This window comes from Antrostomus carolinensis, unplaced genomic scaffold (genome assembly GCF_000700745.2).
Source record: "Antrostomus carolinensis isolate BGI_N321 unplaced genomic scaffold, ASM70074v2 scaffold7169, whole genome shotgun sequence".
NCBI classification, from domain to species: Eukaryota; Metazoa; Chordata; class Aves; order Caprimulgiformes; family Caprimulgidae; genus Antrostomus; species Antrostomus carolinensis.
Genome location: NW_010336384.1, coordinates 1 through 22,998, shown reverse-complemented (window position 1 = coordinate 22,998; position 22,998 = coordinate 1). Strand labels below are relative to the sequence as shown.

Sequence of the window (22,998 nt, the reverse complement as noted above, 5' to 3'; positions counted from 1 at the left end):
ATCTATCTCAGCTGGAGTTAGCTCAGCTATCTCTGCGTAGCACTACCTTGCAGACTGTTAATACAACCTTAATGTCTGAAAAAACATCTGTTAAAGCAATCACACTTCTCACATGCCTGGGATCACCTCTTGCTGTGTTATCGCTAGGAAAAGACAGAAACAGGCGGTAGCAGAAATGCCCTCAACACTCTCTCTCACTCCCCCTCCTCCTCACCAAAAGTCTTCCAAAAAATCAGTCTACTTTACAAACTAATTTTTCATTTTCATTTAAAAAATCTCACAAAGATCTTTTTTGAGAAGAACAGGATTATACATGCTTCATAATTTCAAACAGTGCCAATATTCAACACGTTGTGTTCTTTACAGCCAAGAATACTCTTCCCTGCTCTCTACAAGAGAAGCAAGATTTTGGTAAATCTTTATCTTTCAAAACTACTCATTCTGCTATTTTTCTTTCGGTGCTACCAGATAATCCCCCTAACAACTTCCTCATTATATCACTTTGCTAATTCTTTTCTAAACTTTATTAATTTATGCGCAGCCATAGTCTGATTCAACTGAACTTGCCAGGTGGGTGGAAGTAAGTCAACTATTGAATGTATGTTGCAACTTAGGAAGGATTCTCTGTCAGCGAGAAAGAATTTCTGGAGTAGTACAGTTTATCATTTTCTTCACTTTATTTTTTTCAAGAATGAATATAGCCAAGATCATTTCTATCAGTATAATATTTTGCAGAATGAGAACATCATTAAAGGCGCCAAATGCTACTTTAAAGCCAGAGCAACATCATATTAACAAAGTAAGAAAATAAAAAAAATTATTTACTTTACCTTTTTAGGATCTGACACATTGTTAATATAAATAGTGTAGACCCCACTTTTGTTCAAACCAGATTGGTATACATCTGCACAATCTCTGAAAGGTTTTTCTTCCTCCTTTTTTGCATTCTTTAGTAAAACTGCAAAACAAACAAAAAAATGTGATAATCTGAGTTACAACAGCAATCTTAAACATTTCTGTATCTAGGAAGTCCACTTTTGTGCATTGTTTACCTTTTAAACATACACAGTAATAACTGTGTTATGGTCCTTACACAGTAATAACTGTGTTATGGTCCTTACACAGTTAGTGCATTTGGTAAATGCTATTAAAGAACTAGTATGAAACTTTCAGGGAAGGCATAGTAGGCACCATCAAAAGTAAGTCATGATGCAAATAGCTAAACAGAGCATCCTTTCTTCTGAGAGGTGAACACAGCACTTTCCTTCTGAGTACAAAGGTCTATGCAGCTGCAGGTGTTGCCCCTGACTCAGGCTGTATCTGGGAGGTTGCCAAAAAATGTCCCAGAGATGGCACATGGAGGTAGACAAGCTTGTTGAGTGTTGTGATTTGAGGCAGATGCTTGCTTCAGACAGCAATGCTGAAGGAAAGAGCTTCTGCCCTTCCTCCACGAGGTACTGACTTTTGAGCAGCCTCAGGGCTTGGGGCAAGGGAGCTGTTTGCTTAAGTTTATTTTTTTTTTGACAGAGACTTATTTCATAATTTTCATATCTACATACATAAAAGTTGCTAGATACAATTATTGGGAAAAAAAAGAAGAAAAATCAGTGCTACTTAAGCCAGTTGTTTAGAGTTATGATTTATTGATTTATTGAATTTATTTTTATCTCAGAACAGGAAAACAATTAATGTTAGAACAGCAGTGCAGGTCTTAATCCTGCATATTGCCAACATATAGGAGTCTGGCTGAGAATTTGGGAGGGCAAGATGTTTGAGGATCCCAGTCTTGAACAACCAGGAGATTCCCTGTAGAAGGAGTAACATCTGAGAGTGTTCCTTCACTTTCACAAACAAAAGTAGTGTGACCCCACACAATGCTGAAGGATATGACTTAATTTCAACAACACGTACTTTAAGCACATCAGTATTCCCATGGAAATCCATCAGTCTACTCAGATTCTTAAAGCTAAACATGTCCTTAAGTGCTGTGCAGGGCCCAGGGCAGCAGTTCATTAATCCCTACAATAAGGAAACCATATTTAAGTCCTCCAGACACACTCATCCTCTGGTGACAGACACATCTTTTGTCATTTTTGGCTTGAAAACATAAGTTATAGGTACGAAACAGATTGCACCTTATTCACCCTCAATGAAGTGTCCTGTGTTTCAAAGCTGGTGCTTAATGACAATGGTGTGTAAAAAAAGAACTGGCCTTGCACAGCATGTGGGACCATCCAGGCCATAAGATGGCATGCAATAATGCCAAGGCTTTGTAGTTTGATATACCATCTCCACTTTGAACACTTCAAAGTAGTATTTTAGGATGGCAAATTCCTGCCCAATCAAGTGGCATTAATGCTATTTCACAGATGGGGAAACTGAGAAAGGAAAAGGTTAAAAGTTTCAGTAATTTTGTGAAAAGGTGAAAAAAGAAAAATGGTGAGAAATCCAGTTTTAAACTGTAAGACTATCCTGTTCTCTAGGCAGGCATTTTAAACTTCATAGTCTTTTTTCCTTTTATGTGTTTTATTTTGTTCTTTTAAAATTTGATTTTAACAAACAAAAACCTCTTGCTTCTCTATTTCCCTGTAATAGCGGCATATTTATTATTTTTATCCAACCCAACACAATGAATAAAAATAAAACCTGATTCATATACTTGCATATGAACTTCAACTGGAAAATCAATGGCTTTGAAGCTTGGCCATATTTGGAAAAGGCAATGTTAGCAATGCAGTAGATGACATCCTTCCCTGTGAGATGGTAGGGAATGAGGTCCCCAGCAAGGTATGCATCAACAGTGCACTCTCAAATGTGCCATTTTTTAGGTAAGACCTAGAACTGAGGCTTTCACAATTTATATTAATTAAAGATTTCACGGTACTTTCCTGTAAACAGATGGTATTAGTATCAGTGGCCAAAGTCCAACTTGAATAATTACTTGGGGCTGGAGCCAAAGCCTAGAGGAGTTAAAGCAAAGCCTCTCATTGATTTCATGGGGTTTTAGATTAGATGCATTCTTCCTGACCTGAATTTCTCTAATACTGTTGTTTCAACTACAGACATCAGTATCTCCAGTCTAAAAAATGTATTTAGTTGAGCAGAGGCAGAGTATTCATTTTCTTGAGTTTTAAAGTACTTTTATGTCAATCTGTGTATGTGGAGAGATTATTTTACCTCTACTTAACTGTTATATACACATTGAAAACCACTTGAATATAACTACTTAAGAGTCAATCAAGGAAATTTGAATTTAGTTCCTTTTTAACTGAAAGTTAGACCAAAAAAGCATGAGTATATACTAAAGTTCATATTATTTAAATTTTAAACAAGGTAAAATCTTAATTTCAGAGTAACTAGAGTTAGATTTGAATATAATTTTCTAAAGAGATAGATTTCTAGGAAGCATACTTTTTCTACATTCTTAAAGACTAGAAAAAACATAATAAAACTGCTGTTGATATAAGAGATGAAGGACAGAGAGATGCCATAGATATGCCCAGTTCCTTCCATCCTCCCTCTCCGTATCAAACAGCTGAAATACACAGACAGCAGATGTGTTAATTTCTTATAGAATAAGCAACCCAATTCCATCCTTTTGCAGCAGTGGGTTTTATTCAGTGAACCACTGTAGCCAGGAGAAGGTGGCTTTCCTTGGGTGCCTCTCACCCCTCTCTCAGGAGTTGGTGCTCCCACTGGAAAGGAAGCTCATCTCCTTGAAGGAGATGAACTATTACAGATTGCAGCACAGTATATTAAGCATGACCAGCACAAAGGTTCATTTTTCTTCATATATCAGACCGTAACTTGCAAGAACAGCCCTAAGTTATCAGAAAATTAATACTCAGGAATGTTACTGGTAATGTTCTTTTAGGGTAAATTTTTTTTTTTTCCTCTGGTTTGCTGTTGTTTTTCTAACTTAATATTCCATAAAATTTCCAAATCACTTCTACCTACTATAGCTCCAGATTGTTTTTTCTATAACTTTAGATAGACCTTGAAAACTTTATATATCAAGTGAAGTTCCTGAATGGTGCATTGGTTCACATATGGTAGATGTGTAAATAATTTTTTTAAGAAAGTAAAAAGACTCAAAGAAAGTAGCTCTAAACCGAAATATGTAGCCTTTTCTTTGTTCAGCTTCAAGATCTTAGTTGAGTTTACACAGATTTCTAATGTTAGTTTAGCTATTTTCGAATACAATGCTTATGCCAAAGTTTTATGTACCTGAAAGGTAAGTCTATGTCAAGCAAAAGAATGCTATAATTTTTAAACCTGAATGCTTAGCTAAAATTTGGAGCCCTGGAGGGTTTCTTTGATAGCCTTTTCTGGATGAATCTACTGGTGATGAAGTCGTGCTCCTTCATGAAGGAATTATGCCTGTGTGGAAAATCCTCCTTTCCTGAACAGAAGGAGAATTAACAAGAGAAATAAATTCTTTCATTGCACTTGTGAAAGTCTTTTGGTTAATTTTTAGCCCAATAACTTTCTCCTTGGGCTATGCTACCTGCATTTCCCTACTTGATTAATTATTTCCTTCAGTTATCAGTCTTTTAGCTGTTGCTTTTCCTCAACACCCTGGATGATGATTTGAGTCCAGGCGGTACAGCAGGTACCATCCATAACTGCCCAGAGCTCTGTCAGATGGCTGCTGTCATGCAGCGGCAACAACCCTGGCAGCACAACGGCTCTGCAGCCCCACAGAGGAACAGGAACTCAAATCAATAAGGTTTCTGCTAACCCAGAGGCTGTGAACTGCCAGGGCTGAACAGCTGTTCTGCTGCTCCTACTAACAGGGTATTAACCTTCAGTAGAAATCCAGGGTCAGCATCTGAGGTTGTAGCCTAACCTAAGAAAGGGTTAATTGAGCTTGCAAGTGAGAGAGTTCAGACAGGTAGGGCCTTTTCCAAAGCAATAGCCAGGGAAATCCCTTAACTGATTGTTAATTGTGTCTCCCTCTGTGTAGGGTGAGGTTATTTTTCTATCAATCATGAAAATAAGTCAATAGTAAACGAGTTTACTACTTCCCAACAGTTATCACTAATGAAGGTTGCCTGTTTTTTTGCCCAGGTTTAAAGGAATACAAATTGACTACTAAGAATAGTAGAAATAAATAGTTTCTGAAATATTTAGAAATCTAAAATTCTCCTCTAGAAATAAAAAAATATGAAACATACAATATTTATCTTTTTTCCTAGCTGTTTGAAAAATATCTCAGCTCAACTCTACTAGAAAATAAATATTTAAAAAATCATATACTTGATTTTTTTAATTGAGATTTCTGATTGGTTTTGAGAAAATGAAGTGGTTATCTCGTTTTTCAAGTCTCAGTCATATATTTGGTGAATGAATAGTGCCGTTTGTTTGTAAGCAATAAAGAATGTTAAACTGCAGTTCATTATGTTGACTGAATCAATAAAATCATGTTCATATTTTCTAAATTATTTAAGATCTACACTGCCATATTTGTGAATTCATTCGAGACTGAGTTAATTACTAGTGTCTTATGTCCTTTAGTGATACTGCCAGCAAATGGAAGGCAGCTGTTGGGGTTTTTTTTCGCATGATAGTGACTTATTTGGACAGATATGCAGAGATTTCTGTAGTGTCTTAGTGAATTATTATATTTTCATTGTTTTAATGCTTTGTTTACATTAATCTAATTTTCTCATAGGATTTAATGATCACTATACATACCAAAATACACTTTAAAAAATTATTTATGCTTTTCAAGCCAGGAAGGAAAACGTCTCTCTCCATAACTTATTGGCAAATAGAACTGACCTAAATTTTAGCTGCTCTATCAAAAGCATCCAAGGTAAAAATTTCTGAACCCAGATGAGCAGCTTCTAAAAAATGAAAAAGGAGAAGGTTGTAAATTGATGGCTTCAACCTACAGCTGTAGCACTATAGGACAGGGTCATTCAAGGACTACCAAATGGCAGTTTCTGTCTAGTTTCAGACTGCAAATAAATTTTGCCATGATCTTGAAATAGTTCCAGACATGTGGTGGGGAATCCTACATTTCTACAAGAGATCCTGTATCTCTGACCTCTTTCCTAGTCATTTGGGTGCAGCTGCTGTGCACCATCACAGTTCCAGTTATGATGGGAAATAGCACCTGGCTCACAAAGAAGCAAATCAGGAACAGTTTGCTTATGTTATCAAAAGGATGTCAGTCAAATATCCCCAGTGAGGAGGCCTGGAACACGGCCCATGCATCTATATATGTTCCCAGACTTAGCAGCAGGAACCACAAACAGATCTGACAGAGAAAGAGTGAAGATTATTTTTGTTTTGAGGAGGAAAAATATGCAAAGAGTTACAGCCACTCAGTTTTTGCTGACTTACAGCCAGAGGTACAGTTTGTTGTTTCAGTGGCCTAGTCTTGCAAATAGCAACCTCCACTCGAGAACAAAGATTAAACTGCAACTGAATAGCTGGCTGTGATGTGCAACTATTCCCTGTAACAAGACAACCCTGTGACAGCACAGTTGTGCTGCAAACATTACACAAATCACAAGGAAAGACACAAACCTAGAGGCCGACTTCAAGTCATATATGCTCTCCAGATAACCACAGTGTTGCCTACAAACTAAAGAGGTAGCCATGTAAAAGCACACTTGTGTCCCTGTCAAAAAGGACTTGAAAACTGTATTTTCTGGATTCTAGTCTATTTGGGTACATAATACATACATGTAGTTTTCCTCTCCAAAAAAGTATTTCTGGGTTATTAAAGCTACCACCATCACCAAATATAGCCATAGTGAAAGAGAATTGGAAAATTGCAGTCCATTGAGAGGTATAAAATAATAAAAAAACCCCAAAACATTGTTGTTCCTTATTATTAATAAAATGTCAGGAACTTGTAATGCATCTAGCTAGTTAAGTAGAAGGTTTAAATGTGAACTTATATGTACTTAGTACCCAATTCTAAATTATTATAAAGATGAACTGCCACTACCTGATTCAAATCTTTCTCAAACATCAACTTTCTTTCCTCCTGTACTAATACTATGTTTGATTTTCATCTCCACAAAGTCTGAATATTATAGTAAAAAAAAAAAAAAAAAAAAAAAAAGAGGAGGGATATTAATAAGAAAGCAGCTCCTGGATATCTTGGAGTCCAGTAGTCTTCTCAGATACTTCATTGTTTGTGCATGCTTGTGTATTCACATTTGTTTATTAGACAGGTGAGAAAAAGTTTAGGACTGGAGTTTGGACTTACATTTTCTTTCCAGTAAAGCATACATTCACCAAAATGCTTTTCAAAGTGATATTTCTTTGCGAGATTGCTCTGAATCTGACAAAAAGAGCTGGCCAAAGTTACATTGGAAAACAAAAAGTTAAAGTGGAATAAAATATTTCTGTTCTGAGAACTATTGCTCCATAATCAAGTTTATAGATTATAAATTTGCAGATTCTAGTTTATAAAACTTTATTGTCAAGTCTCCCATTAATCCCAAATGAAGTTATGAAAGTGGCTATACCAGGTTACTTTGTAGCTACAGCCTTTCCAGAGTCTCATCTCCAACATCATAGACCCTGAAGGCATAGGGCTTCCTCACCAGACCTGATCTTTTAACCCCTACTGCTCTTCTGTTTTCTTCTTTGCTAGCACCTTCATAGTTACTTGTTTTCTTTGTTTTCTTCTTCCTTTAGGCCTTTCCCTCCCCAGGAGGATCCAAAGGGATCCAAATTTTGCAAGGGTTGGGTTAACACCTGGGCCAAAAAAGAGTCTTCAGTAGGAACAGATATCCAAAGCAGATGACTGGAGAACAGCAGAAGAGCAGGCAAGCATATCCAGGAATTTACAACATAGGTGCTTCCTCTGCCAGATACAATATCTGTGTATTTAATAGGCTTTGAAAGAATTTTCTTACATTAATTTCTCCAGTGCTTTTTTTGAAGCCACATTAATTTTGATCATTCCCAATGTCCCATACCAAGGAACTCCACACACTTACCATGTGAAGAACAATCTCTCATTGTCAGCTTTTAACTAGTGTATTTCAGCTGATGACCTTTCGTTCTTAGCTGAAAATGTCAGTAATTCTGTATCCATAATCTACAAGCTACCTACAATTTCTACTTCTTTCTCCTTCTATTATCTTTTGCACTGCTTTAAGTATCTGATATGTTTAATGAATGCTATTTCACATCTTTAGTAACCTGTCTTTGTAGCTTTTTCTTTTTTTTTTTTTTTTGTTTTGGGGGTCCAATTTTTTATACAATATTTGAGCACATCATGAATTACGCTGTGGTACAATTCTTTTCTGAATTCCTTTCTGTTCCTTTGTGATAATTTATAAAATACTATTTTCCTTGTGACCATTAATAGGTGAGTAGCACTTCCTGAGTCTTTCATTCAAGATTTCCTTGGAAGCTTACCTTGAACTCACATGGGTGAGAGGGAAGGTGAGAAAAAACAGAACTCTAGAATTCTGTCCTCAGTCACGCTCACTGCTGAACGATTAGAATGGAAAATGCAAGCTTTCATTTAAGTGTTCAGAGTATATGGCTGTATAATTCAATATATATATATATGTGTGTGTGTGTGTGTGTGTGTGTATATATATGCACACACATTTTTAGTGTCTAAAGGAGCACCTAGTCATAAACCAAAACCCAATGCAATGGCAGGGTGTCATTTAAAGAAGTGATGCTGCTCTACGCATTTCTGTCAGTTGTACATTGTCTCCATAGCCACAGTATAAATCAGCTAATAGATCTGAGAGGAAGTATTTTTGGTTTGGTGTGGGGAGACGTGGGGAGGCAGGCTTGTGTTTTTTGTGTGTTTGTTTGTTTGGGTGTGTTGTTTGTTGTTGTTGTTGTTTTGTTTCTTTGTTTGTTATACAGGTTTATTATTACAGTAAAGCAGATCAATGATCTGGTTCATCTTGTACCCTACCATCACTAGACTGGATGGAGAACTGGAAGGATTTTTTTTCCAAGGAGCAATGATGAAAGCAAAAATAGTCCTTTTGCCGTCAACCCCTAGCCCTTCATGACCGCATGCATACCACTTACTGCATGTGGAAGTGCTAAATGGATGTGAAAACCTCTCTTGAGTACAATCCAGCATAACTACCAGGCCATACTGAAATATGGTCAGTAGAGCTATGACAATTCTACCAGCCTAGGAATTAATCCAGTCTCGGATTCATTAGGAACACTAAGGTTCATTACATACAAGAATTTCAGATCCATACTTTTAAGGTGGGGAGGAAAGAGAAAATGTGTCACCCATTAGATGCCTCACATTAACATTTACAGAAATGTTTTAGCAGCTAACGGAATATCTCTTTACCCTCCCACACACTCTCTAAGAGTCTGAAATAAGAAAGGCAAATAATTGCATAGCAAGGACAGGCAAGCTATCCAACCACGTATTAAATAAATCATTTAAATCAGAATTTCCCTCCTGTTGTGCTGCAGAAATTGACTCAGTCTTGCAAAATGATGTTAACGTAGTGAGCTTTCACCCTCTCCAGGGCATAATTATTTACTACCTAATAAATTATCAACAGTTATCAAGCTGTTTTCCCAATAAATCCAGTCTTAGTGACTGGTAACAACAATAATACTTCAATTCACTATGCATTTGAAAGACATCACTTGGGAATACCATAAAGCAGTCCTCATTAGTGAGCTGAAATAGAATGCCTTATGGCCCATTTACAAAGAGATAAGGACACTTAATTATCCAGCTACAATATAGTTCTTTAATAGTTTCTGTTTGAGATGGCAATTTTGTGAGTAACCAGCCATTCACTGAGAGATGAGAACTGAAGAAGTCTTTCACTAACTGCTACAAGAGAGATTAAGCCACTGGCTTTGTTTAATATTTCCAGTGTCCATATTTCTTTAATTGATTTGTATTTTTCCACACAGGCACCCTAATGTGCATTTAATGTTTCCAGTTGAAGAATGGTACGCATACAAAGAAATTTTTCACTAACAAGCCATTTCAGTGACACCAGCAGTGTTGTTAGTTGGTTTATATATACAGATATCCATTGTAATATCATCAGTGTGAGTGAATAATACCACTTTCCCAAGGCAGAGTGAATAGGGATTTGGCACTGACATATACTCTATGAATGAGGGTGGATAATTGATTTCAATATTAACAATGAGGAATTTTTTTAAAAAATGCACTTAAAGTATTCATTTTTTAGTGCTAATAAATATTGACCTCCTGCTATGACCATCAACAAGTTCATAGGGATAAAATATGGGAATCCCCAATTCTGTTTTGAAGAGTTTTAATATTTTCCTACTGATATAAAATGAAAATGCTTCACATTCAAATTGACCTATTTCAGTACTGAATCTCTATTAAACCAAAGTTGAGCTTGATCCTACCTAATACACTTTGTTGCATTTTATTATACAGCATAACTTGTAAAATAAAGTATCATTGACTGAGTAAGGTATGAAAGTACTTTTATTTTTAAATCATTATTATTTGGAATGAACAGTTATTTATTTAGTTTTAGAAAACAAGCATGTAAAAGTAATCTGTCCCAATGTAGATACAAATCCTATAAATAGCAGCACTAATATCATCATCCTTTAGCAGATAATATGGAGAAAAAGGTACTTGCAGATAAAATTCACCCCATCCTAAGACAAGACACTTGACAAAAGTGCCTTTGTTGACTCTAAAGGAAACTCAAATGAGGACTCTGCATCTACACTGTAAATATTAAGTGAGTCAGGTGAGACTGACCCCAAAAAACTTCTACTTGAGCTTTTTGAACATCTCTGAAAAATGCATATCAATACAGAAAGTCTCCAAAGGAAACAGGAAGTCTATACTGAAAAGACTACCTGAAAAGAACAAGAAACATAAAATAAAGCTGGTTCTAATGAGTATGATTAACTGAATATCTACACAACCATACAAAGACAACCCAGCCTCTGACTTCAGCCCTGTAGTACTTTTGACCTCTATGGGTTCACGTGCTGAACTGGATCCAGCTACTGTAAGGGTAAGGGGACCCCTCTTCCATGACACTAAGTGCAAAATTACTATTTAATTTTTCCCCAGCTTTCAAAGTAGAAATAAAGGCAGATGCAAAAGTGGAATGCATCTTTATAAAAATGAGCTTTGTGAATTGCGGCAGGACATTTTCTGATAGCGATCTTCTATTTTTAAACTAAAGGTATTTGTTATTGATTTAAGATGTCTCGAAATTGAAATCAGTTGCTCATAAAAATCTCTATAGCAGGAGAAAGTAGAGAGAAACTGAGCAAATGGATGCTTTTTATCTTCTCAAACACACATACTGTCAACCTTAGCTGAAACTATTTGCTTTGACACCTTTGGAAATCAAAGTAGGACTTCATGACAGAGTAAGATGGCTTCAGTGCATTAAATGAGGTTTTGTTTAAAGCTCTGGTGTGGTTACTCCAACTTTGTCAAGTCTGTGTTTTTTAATTAATTCAGAATTAATATTAAGAAAAATAACCTTAATAAAAAAATTAATTCATAGATGAAAAGATCATGTTTTGTTATTACATTGTAGTATAACATATTGGTAATAAAAATGCAATTTCAGTATAAGAAAAAAATGTCTGTCACTTTATTAACGCACTCTTTTCTTATAACCGTATTTCAAGAACACTCCTGATCCACCTCAGACCTACAACTTGCTGCTAAAGTTAGTCAGAAACTTCTGTGTACCTAGCAAAATTCTTATTTTGGTTGCTTCTGTGTTGCAGAAGAAAAATAATGAAGTAACTGATATGCCATAGGCTTGGTTTCTGCCTCACTAGTTATGTCTCATCAAGTTGAAAAAAATCTTAACAATGTCAAGGATGAGGTACAAAGGGGAGGCAAGTGCTTAAGGAATGAAAATATATTATTAGGGAAATGGTACCAGGCAAAACATGCTGTCACCTCAAAATATATCTCAGATGAGTACCAATATTATTCTTTCTTTGCACAGGAGAAAAATGCCCAAGAACTGCGTCGTACAACCTTCCTCTTCTACACTCCTCTCTAAAATGTATTAGATTTAAATATCCTCATTATCCTATTCCAATATATGGATGAATCAACATAATATAGAAAATTTGTCTTGCTGAACACCGTCCAAATATTAAGATTTAAATTTACTTTTCAGAACACCCGAATCTGGTATTCTATCCTGGGATTCCCACTGGGATTTATTTATTTATTTATTTTAAATACTATCTTGTATTATATAAGTTGTCTTTGAAGTCTTTCTAATGAAGTAGGCCAGCATTGCTACTGGGGTAATTCTGCTTATGTCAGTGGGGTTTCCCCGGTGCCTATAACATTCGGGTCACTTCTTTAAAGTTCTCCTATTCTCATCCTCTTCATTTCAGCATAAATTTTAACAGCAAAACAGCTGTGGTGTAAGAAGAGGAATAGACTACTTACTGTTTAATGTTTTAAATACGTTAATTTTTATGTCTTTTACAAGCAGATTTAAATTAAAATAAATTTTTGGACATACTAACTTTTCCTGTATAATTTTCTAATATATTAAAACTACCCATAACCCAGGAGATTTGTACCTTTCAGAAATGCCAGCTTCACTAACCACATTATTTACTTCATAAACTCAATAGGCACTTCTGGGGAGGTAAATTCCTAGCATATATGTCTATTATTTTGAGAATTAAGGTTAGATTCTTGTCAGCATTCAAGAGGAAGTTAATTTCTCTCCTACTAGGTCACAAAACCAGACATTCATGACAAAGCTTTCTCTGTTGTTTCATTAGTCCTCTGAAGTATACAAGTTTAGACCAAACATTTTAACAAGGTATATTATTCCACAATCTAACAGATAATATAAAAAGAGGAAAAGGAAAATAAGTTTATGGTTAAATATATCTTCCCATGGAATTTTTACATTCCCTTATCCTGTGGGTAGGAGTATTTGAGCAATTATCCTAAGTTATGCAAATTAATGTTAACACAATAGACACCAGATCTATTTTCTTCTGCTGGACAAAAAAAAAGGAAAATGTATTTGAAAATATATGCGACTTTTGACTGGGTACATTTTGTGATGTTTATCTTGAAAGATAATTTCCCACTGGACCAATACAATTTCTGAATTACTTGGTTTGAACTTGTATACACTTCTTTGATGATGATATTGACTATTGTTTAACATAATTTGTAGTGTATTTCTTGCATTTTTCTTTTTGAGTAATATTTGTGTGACTCTCTACTTAGCAATACATATCCTTTTCATAAGTAATTTTTCTGATGTGGAAGCTTAGAAAGTCTGTCACTAAACTAGTTACTGTGTTACAACTTTATAGTTTGACAATGACAGCAATGTGCCAAAATGCTTTAATTGGAAATTACTTAATCTTTTTAAAGTTACTTTAAATTTTCACCATAATGAACAGTCCTTTCAATTGGAAGGCTAGTGTCCAGAAGTGCTGCTTTTTTAGAAATTCTATTTTAGAAATTTATTGGCAGACACTGCCAAGAGCATTGCCCCTGCCTAAAAAATGCATAAACAATGTAACAAATCTATTTAGCCATAGACACAGGCCAAAATGGAGACGTGTGAGTCTCGATGGTATCCTGCATACATTTGACTCTCTGTAGGCTTTGTGACCTATTGGGGTATCTATTTTAAGGATTACATGCAACTGAAATCCTAGAACTGCTCACACTGGGACAGAGGTGGGTGGTATTTTGGAAATCAAACTCACAAACAAATCCAAGTTTTACAGGTGGCCCAAAACTGGTCTGTACCAAAACTGACACTGCGAGTGGGATCTGGATTTTGTATGTAGATCCATCTGTTTTAACAAAAATTATCCTTTGGGTGGCTTTTACTTTTTTCTTTCTTCCTCATTTGCCTTTATATCCTTTAGAAATTTTCTTAAAGTTTATGTAACCACAGTGGAAGTTCCAAAGCAGATTCCTTAGGGTTGTCATCCAGTACTAGGGGCTATGTTAGCTAAACTTCTCAGAGTGTAAAACTAAACAAAAGCACTTTGTGTTCACTCTACACTGTTCAGCTATATTATTCACAGACTCTTAGTAGGCAAACTTCTGAAAGTTTCCCAACTTATTTAAATTAATCTAAAAATAAATCTTCTGGTATGATTATGTCATTACTGGAGGAAATTTATCTCATGTTTTATAATCAAAAACCAATGGTTATCACTAGCTTGGTTTCAAATAAAGTTTTTTAGCTGTATTTTTATTATTATTTTACAAAAATACTTTAAAAATTACTAATTTCAGTTTCAAAAATTGGAAAATTCTGAATACTATGATTTATGCAAGAAAGAACACCTTTTTCCTGTCTGTGGCTTATCTTGGGGGAGACTTTTAGGTTACTTAATATTGATAATAGTTTTTTAAAATATATACATGCACATGTAACATAAAATATATCTACTTATATTTTAAATTTATGGTTGAAAATCCAACAAAGGTACTTAAAGCTGTTCTCAAAATACTGCATGGTTTAGACTTTGCAATCCCTCTCAACTCCTCGGTTCTTCCTTAGGAAGTTAATAATCATTGACAATCTGGCCTTCTAGACTTGCTACCTTCCTTAGGCTGTGCTTCCTTTCAAAGACCATAGCATCACAGAATAGTTTGGGTTGGAAAAGACCTTCAGGGATCTTCTAGTCCAGCTACCCTGCATTGAACAGGGACATCTTCAACCAGATCAGATTTCTCAAGAGTCCTGTCTAACCTGACCTTGAATGTCTCGAAGATGAGTGTCCCTAGTTAAAAGCCTGAGATTTTTAAGAGAACACATCCTTTGCTAGCTCTTCAGCTTTCTAATAATTCAAAAATCTTTATCAATCTCAATTGTATCTAGAAATTTTTACTCAGCTTAATCATAGAATCATAGAATGGTTTGGGTTGGAAGGGACCTTAAAGATCATCCAGTTCCAAGCCCCCTGCCATCAGCAGGGACACCTTCCACTAGACCAGGTTGCTCAAAGCCTCATCCAGCCTGGCCTTGAACACTTCCAGGGAGGGGGCATCCACAACTTCCCTGGGCAACCTATTCCAGTGTCTGACCACCCTCACAGTGAAGAATTTCTTCCTAATATCTAATCTAAACCTACTCTCTTTCAGTTTAAACCCATTTCCCCTTGTTCTGTCATTCACTGCCCTTACGAAAAGTCCCTCCCCAGCTTTCTTTTAGGCCCCCTTCAGGTACTGGAAGGCCGCTATAAGATCTCCCTGGAGCCTTCTCTTTTCCAGGCTGAACAGCCCCAACTCTTTCAGCCTGTCCCCATAGGAGAGGTGCTCCAGCCCTCGGATCATCCTTGTGGCCCTCTTCTGGTCTCATTCTAACTGTTTCATGTCTTTCTTGTGTCAGCAATCAAGTACTATCTTTTATTAAAAGGAAAATATCTCTCAATGTTAGTGGCTGTTCCTTTTCTCCCTACCATTAGTTAGGTTGTACGCTTCCACAATAGCGTCCCGCATACCTTCGTTCCCATCCTATGGTTCTGTATGTTACAGCGCTCTCTTCTCATATGGAAAGCATTCCAGGCCTCTAATTATTTCCATTGTCCTTTTCTTTTCTGGACCATTTCCATTTCTGCTTTATCCGTTATGAAATTAGATGACTAAGATTTAGCAAAGTATAAGACAGAAGTGGTGTCACTGATTTATGTATCACATTTTGCTACTCTCTATCTCCAAATAAACATCAGTTCTCTCAGCATATTTTGAACATTAGTGCACACAGAAAGACCTGTGTAAGACTATCTAAACTTCATATTTTTGTGTGAATTTAGAGTAGTTTCAGTTATACTTCCCAGCATGCATACTTTTACATCTTAGACATAGATTTGCACAGACTGAGACTGGTATTATTTTTTGGTACAACCAAATGCTTTACTTTTCAGCCTTCATTAGAATGGTCTTGTGCTTCAGGACAATATTATTGTTTTAACTTAAGCTGTCTGGCTCCTTTTTCAGCTGTGAATGTACTTACCAAAAACGTTGTTGATACCAAAAAAGGTATCCAAAGAAAATTCTGAACATGTTTATACACAAAAGGTAATGGAGTCCAAAATCAAGAGTTTGAGTTAGGCTATTAAAATTATATTTATCCATTTAACTGTGCTGAGCATCTTTTGCTTTCATAGTTCCTCAGAAGTAAAAAAACCTGCTGAAAATTCAGGTTTTCAGACACCTGAATTTGCACCCAGGAGCCCAATTTTAAACAGTCACTTCTGTAAGCCTTACTCAAAGTTTTTATAAGAAGCAGCTGAGTTAAATAAGTTTAGGAAAAATGTTGGTTTGCTTGAGTTTTTTTCTTTTAAGCAAATTCAAAATTATTAGAAAATCTGTTTCTAACCTTAAAAAGAACTTGCAGTATATCTCTGTATGAGAATAATATATCTTTCAGTTTGATATTAATTTTAAAGTACTCCTGAGCTCTATTAGAACACTCTGAACACAGTTTTGCCAGATTTCTTTGCCAAAAGACCATAAAACATAATAAAGGATTTGCATTGCATCACAATGTTTCTCTACTGATATGAGAACAGCCTACTATGAAGGATGCTATTTAATTCAAAATGCTGGGGAACAGTATAACAGAATAAACAGAAGGGAACATTTAGAGAGAACATGAGAGGGGGGGAAGTTGGTCTTTTTTTAAAGTAGTCTATCAACACAGGCCCGAATATGCAACACTTCCAAAGGAAGAGATGTAATCCTCATCACTGGAGCAGTTTACATTTAAGCCACACAAGTTGCATGGGAATATATAGTAGAGAGTAAACCCACACTGCCTTGAGCTGAACAGTTTGAATGATCTAATATGTCCTTCTGCCTCTTAAACAGAGTATTGAATAAAGTTGCAGGTGACAAGGTTTTGACTGGGGTTTTTGTTTGAGGGTTTTGTTTGGGTTTTGCTTTTTGTTTTTTAGATAATTTATGGCATTTAGAACTCCGGAATTACAATGAGCAAATATGCTGGTCTCTTCAGACTGCTGGTGCTTACCCTTGCATAGACCTCTTTCATCCATGCTTCCACACTCACTGAAAGACTAACACAATCCACACATCTACAGTTTTTCTCTAAGTTTATCCTGTACCCTTTCCCAGAAGGGTTTTAATGGCTTCTTCCCAGATGGATACTATTTTCTTTCCTCAACATTATTTCCCTCAATATTTTTAACCCTCTGCATGTCATACCAGATACTTCTGTTAATCCCCTTTTAGTTGTTATTCTTAGCATATGCCTCTTCTCTTATAGTCTCCCTTATGTTTTTTCTTCCCTCACTTCTGTATGACTGCCTTATTTATTGTAGCTACTAATTTGTTCTTTCCAGTGTCCCATTTCCATCCTTTATAGTGGTCTCCATTCACCCATCTCACTTGATCAGTTCTGATGAAAGGAATTTCTTTCCAGAGACTTTCTGAAGTGTCTTTAGCATTTGAAAATTGAAATCCTGCCTGAATTTCTTTATCAGTCTCTGTCAGAAACCTGTTTACTAAGAAAGGCAGACCTGAGTAGAATTGTCCTAGAGTCTTTGTCCATCCCTTCTTTCAAAAGATGTTATTTCTATCTTTTGTGTTTGTAGTAAGCCTAATGCACCCACAAAAAAAAAAAAACCAAATAAAATCCAGCAAAGCAAAAGGAAGAAAAATGATCCCTTATTATAAATAAAATCTCATTCAAGAGAAGACATTCATTTTTTGGATGTCTACAGCACCAAAAGTGCCTACATCCAAGTTCATCAACATTATAACAGATACATATGTATAAAGTTCTGGATTACTTTCCTTCCTTTAGCACCCTTTTCTCTCCATTGATTGTAAAGGAAGTCTAGAGTAAATTAGTTATAGGCATCTGTAAAGTTAACATCCATGGCTGGTTGAATTACTCCCAGTAGAGGGAGACAGATGCTCAGAGGAACAAATCAGTATTACTAATGTAAAGTCAATGGAATTATGACCTACATCAGCTATGGTCAATGTATAACAACCCAATGATATTAAATTCAAAAAATCAAAAATCACCATTAGTACAAAGGTCAGCCTCAGCACTGTCTGAACCTTATTTGATTTGTGGGTTCTTATCAGGTCTTTTGTCCTCAATTATAATGTCACTTTCTTTCTTGGAATAAGCTCATTAAGTTCTATCTTTCCAAAAATTCAATAATTACTTCAGAATTAATTTCCTAGTACTTCTAATGTTTTATGATGCTACTTTCTTACCTCCTTCCTTGGAACAGAGAGTGATCAGAGTATGAACTGTATCCATCAATTCAAGTTGCTGTTTCTGCAGGACACTGTTGTTGCTTGTTGCCTTGTTTAACTGCTTCTCTAGTTCTTGGATGATGTAGCTTTGTCGTGTGACCAAGCTTTGTAGGTTTTCTTTTTCCTCCTTCAAAGTGTCCAGCTCCTCTTTATGCCTTTCTTCCATTTCTAAAATTCTGTGCTCAAGTAAACTAAAATGAAATAAAACAATTAGTAGATATTATTTCATGCTAACATATTTATTAATACAGAAAACAGAACTATTTCATTTTCACCATAGAATTCAGGACATAAATAATTTATTCTAAAAATGTTAAATCTACAAATTCAGCATACTGATTGCCTCTGTCAAGCAGCCAAATATGACTGCTCTCTAAGGTTCCATTTTGTGATATTTGCATGCTTTAGTGCTTAGAACAAAGTGCATGGAATTGCATATCTAGTTGTTACAGCCATTCAAGTGCACGAGCACAGGACCAGTAACACATTTGTATACGGGGCACTGAAGAGAATATCATTGCTAGTATGGATGGGTCAATATGATGAGAGAAAGAAATCAGGGGTAAACTAAGGAAGAGTTTGTGAAGGGCCTTAACACTGAATGGAAGATAAGCGTTAGGAGCTATGGAGTACCATCAAAGGACTTGTAACCCGCAATAAAAGTATCATTTGATGTGGGCTGTGAAGTTGGGAAAAGAATTGTGCACCAGATGAATGGTATCTGCTTTCACATTGAGAATAGTACTGTTTCCCCCAAAGTTAGATCAAAATTTTTGCATTTTAAGGTAGGAATCCCTTGTTTTCTTTGAGTCCACATAGATATTCCCCACCTCAGTCTTTTCTGGTTCCACAAAAGGCTCCTCAGATGGAAAACTGTTAGGCATCATACTATGTGACCTGTTCACACCGATTTTTATAAATAATTTTACACATGTATGGAAACATTTTCTCCTAATATCCTTTTTCTAGTACCCTTTCTCCCGAGCCAGAAGTATACAATTTACAGAGATGAAAGACATGTCAGATTATATCTAAAAGAATAGAGGAGTTGTAGACATAAAAGACAGCTAATAGTTGTCAATGGTGAACAAGAACTTTTTTCAGTGCTTTGATGCTGTGGTGGGAGTTTAATAGAAAGATTTTATTAATATTATATAAAGAAATTAATTAAATCCCTTTGTTAATTTCTGTTCAGTAATTCTACTGTATACGTCAAAAGAGATGTTTCTCGTGCCCATAAGCCAACTGGTAGTTAGAAACTTGCCAACAAACTGTTTCCTGTTCAAGTCAGTCTTAGGTTTTATTTATTTGCACTCTCTCCCCACCTTTGCTTTTACTTCTGGATAATAGATCAGTGACAAAATGCCTGCATAATTTCAGGTCATTTAACCTAACTGAAGAATGTAATAAAATCCATATGGAGTTGTTTCTACTAGATATCATGGAGCCTTAATATGAGCTGTTACAAATGATAACAATACAAAGATTAAATTCAGGCCCTGGATTTGCTGTACAAGCTAGAGCAATATAAAACTTTTTTTTTTTTTTTAATAAAAGAAAACAAGCAGCAAATCTCTTTTTCTGAAATGTTATAAATGTGGGACTTAAAAAGATACTGAAGAAAGTATACTTTGTAATATCAACATATCTAGTTCTGTGAAAACCAGAAGGATCTAGAGAAAGGGGGAAAAAAAGAAAAGATGGGAAGGGAAAACACAGTTTTGTGGGGTCCCAAACGAAAAGGGAAACTTGGTATCTCATTCTACAAGGCTCATTAATTAGTAATAAAAACATAAAAAGATTCAGTGGACTTGAATCAGATGATAAAAAGTTTCAATCTGAAACAAAGTACGGATTTTGAAGCCAAAGATAATAAATTATTTTAACACCTTATCAGACCTGAGCTGATTTTTTTCATCACTTGAATTCTAACATTAAACATGATACTTTTATGCTCTAGTCTTATATGGGGTTTTTTGAGACTATTTACATGGATGTCTTTGAGTTTTGTTATGCAGAAAGTCAGACTAATTAGTTTAGATAGGCAAAAGTGGTTGAAAATGTTCTGATGGAACTGGTTTTAGTCATAAAATACTGTTCAGTAAAATAATAATACAAAAAAAGTTCTATGTGAATTTTATCAGTTCTGTCCACTTTTTATTAAAATTACTGAAATGCTCATTTTATCTCTAGATTTTAACTTTTCTGATAGACTGTAAGTTATATCAATGCATTTTGGATAGGAACAAGGTAGGCTCTGGGCACAGCCTGTGAAATAATGGGTAGTAGGTGTGGCCATATCCCAGTTTGACTTCTTACAGTCCACTGAAAATGTTGTCTTTTGTCAACAGAAGAGAAGATGCCATTCTTGAAGCCAGAATATTGCTTTATAGCTAAATGGTACGTAAAGACAAAAAAAAAATTCCCATTGTCTTTGTCCTATCCTAGTACAGGGCATTTCCCTAATTCCACAACATCCTATCTACATGTCCACATGTAAATCTAAATTATTTCCACATCTGAATTATTCATGTAAAAGAAAGCTTTTTGACAGCCACAATTTCTGCATTGCATTACTTGTTTCCCACCATAGCCTAAGACCACAGTAAATGAACTCATAGTGATGACAGTCTTATTTGTAGCAACACTGGACATGTCAAGCAAGGAGGAAGAATGTTTAGAGCTTCCCAGTTTGGCATCCTCAGAGATAGACAGCAAGCAGATGTTTTACAGCTTTAGTAATAATACATCCTAATATTTATGAGTAGTGTGTCAACAACATGTGGTAGAAAGACAGGAGTGTCACAGTACTTGGTTCCTTTACATTTTTCTATGTAGATTAAAAGTCTTGTTGTTATAAACTGCAAAACTAAGCTATTTTAAGGAATGTATTTGCATTTATGCAATGATCTTTCTGTATCCATAAATCTGCAATAGATAAGAATAAATCCTGAAGATAGGAACACTCCCTGTATTCCTGGGAGAAATCCAAAACATTCATTTTTTTTTTCTTTCAGAATCAGTGAGAAAACTTTGGTCAAAGCTCCAAATTAACAAAAGCAAAAACTTCACATAGATTGAGGATTTCTGCATTGGCCTGTTCCAAAAGGAAAAAAAAAAAATCCTTTAACACCATGAGAAAAGCTGCTCTTGTGTTTTTTGACTCCAACATGGCCAGCATTTTTCACTTGCATTGTTACATTCATATTTATTGTATTTATTATAGGTCATTTAGCAGGGCCTCTAGCAATAGGACAAGGGTTAATGGTTTTAAACTGAAAGAGGGTAGATTTAAACTAGGTATAAGGAAGAAATTTTTACAACGAGGGTGTTGAAACGTTGGAACCTGTTGCCCAGAGAGGTGATAGAAGCCCCATCCCTGGGAACATTCAAGGTCAGGTTGGATGGGGCTCTGACCAACCTGATCCATTTGAAGATGCTCCTGCTCACTGCATGGGTGTTGGACTAGATTACCTTTAAAGGTCTTTTCCAACCCAAATAATGCTATGACTCTATGATTCTAATTTTAAGAAGTGTTATAAACCTCATCAAAAAACCTTGAAACTTGTTGAAACCAATTACAAAGATATTTAGATTTCATTTTTCTAACAGTTATGAGACCACTCTGTTCTGTCTTTTTCCCCTGTGATACCAGTCAATTTCTAATAGACAAATACCATCACTAAATGACTTTACTTGATAAAGATATTTTCTCAGTTTTTTAAAAAGGCATTGTGAAGACAGAGTTAAAGTGAAAGTATTTATACTAGTTTTCATTAATGAGTGTTGCTGACATAAAATATTAAAGAAAATAAAAAGAAGGCTGTCTCTGTACCAATTAATCCAACAATTTATATCAGTTGAGTGAAAATGTTAAATAACATTTTTTTATAACATTTTCCAGTAAAATGTTATGGGCAAGTTGTAATAACTGACTCTTTTTTACAGTTAGTTTACTGTATACATTTCCTATACAATTGAAATTCCTATACATTTCCTATATGTTTGAAATTCCTAAATGTTTGAAAACATTACTGACCTATACAGATGAAACAGTCATGGGAACTATAATACTCATCATAAAAATAAATCACCATTCACTAGAAGCATCATATGTATACATATATATACACACGCATATACACATAGGTATGTGTGGTTTTTTTTATAATTGTAGCCTTCAATTTAGGGAAACAAATCAGGCATTTGTGAAACAGAATGGTGTTGTGAAGAAACAAATTTTCTTAACATGGGTAAATACCAATATTTTCCACTGGATAATGACTCTTTGGAGTCTTATCCAGAAGACAATTAAATTAAAAACAAACACACACACACACCCCAAATTCAGACAAACTTAATTTTCCTAAAAGTTAACCACATTCAATGTCTAACCTACTGGCAAGACTAGGAATCTATTTTCAACCATACAAACGATGTGTTAACTTTGTAAGGACATAAGCCAGGGAGGTGTCTGGGTGCAACTCTGCTGTATCCAGCTGATTCCAAAAAAGCCTTCTGATAAAGCTGGAGAGGGTAGAAGGCCTGTACAGAAGTCAAAGAATGACTTCCAGTAAAAGCTGCTGTCATTTTGAAAGGTGATGAAGTAGAACATATAGAAAGTATTCTGGTAGCTCTCTGGGGAAGAAGAAAGCCTGGTTTAGACAACCTGCCTTATAAGATAGGTAGTTTATTCACTAATCCATTCCAGACCATGGCAATTTAAGAGATTTTTTTTTTTTTTT

General features: G+C 35.4%; 1 protein-coding gene across 1 annotated transcript in view; it reads right to left on the bottom strand.

Annotated features, from left to right (window-relative positions):
- LOC104518112 (angiopoietin-1) overlaps nucleotides 1-18,440 on the bottom strand; it is a gene marked incomplete at its 3' end in the record, with an annotated part of 66,693 nt that extends 48,253 nt beyond the window's left edge. The window contains exons 1-2 of the mRNA XM_010174832.2: nucleotides 18,212-18,440; nucleotides 831-958 (exon numbers count right to left, since the gene is read on the bottom strand). Of these exons, the coding sequence (XP_010173134.2) occupies nucleotides 831-958; nucleotides 18,212-18,419 (336 nt within the window). The remainder of the gene's footprint in view (nucleotides 1-830; nucleotides 959-18,211) is intronic.
- Between the last annotated feature and the right edge of the window lie 4,558 nt (nucleotides 18,441-22,998).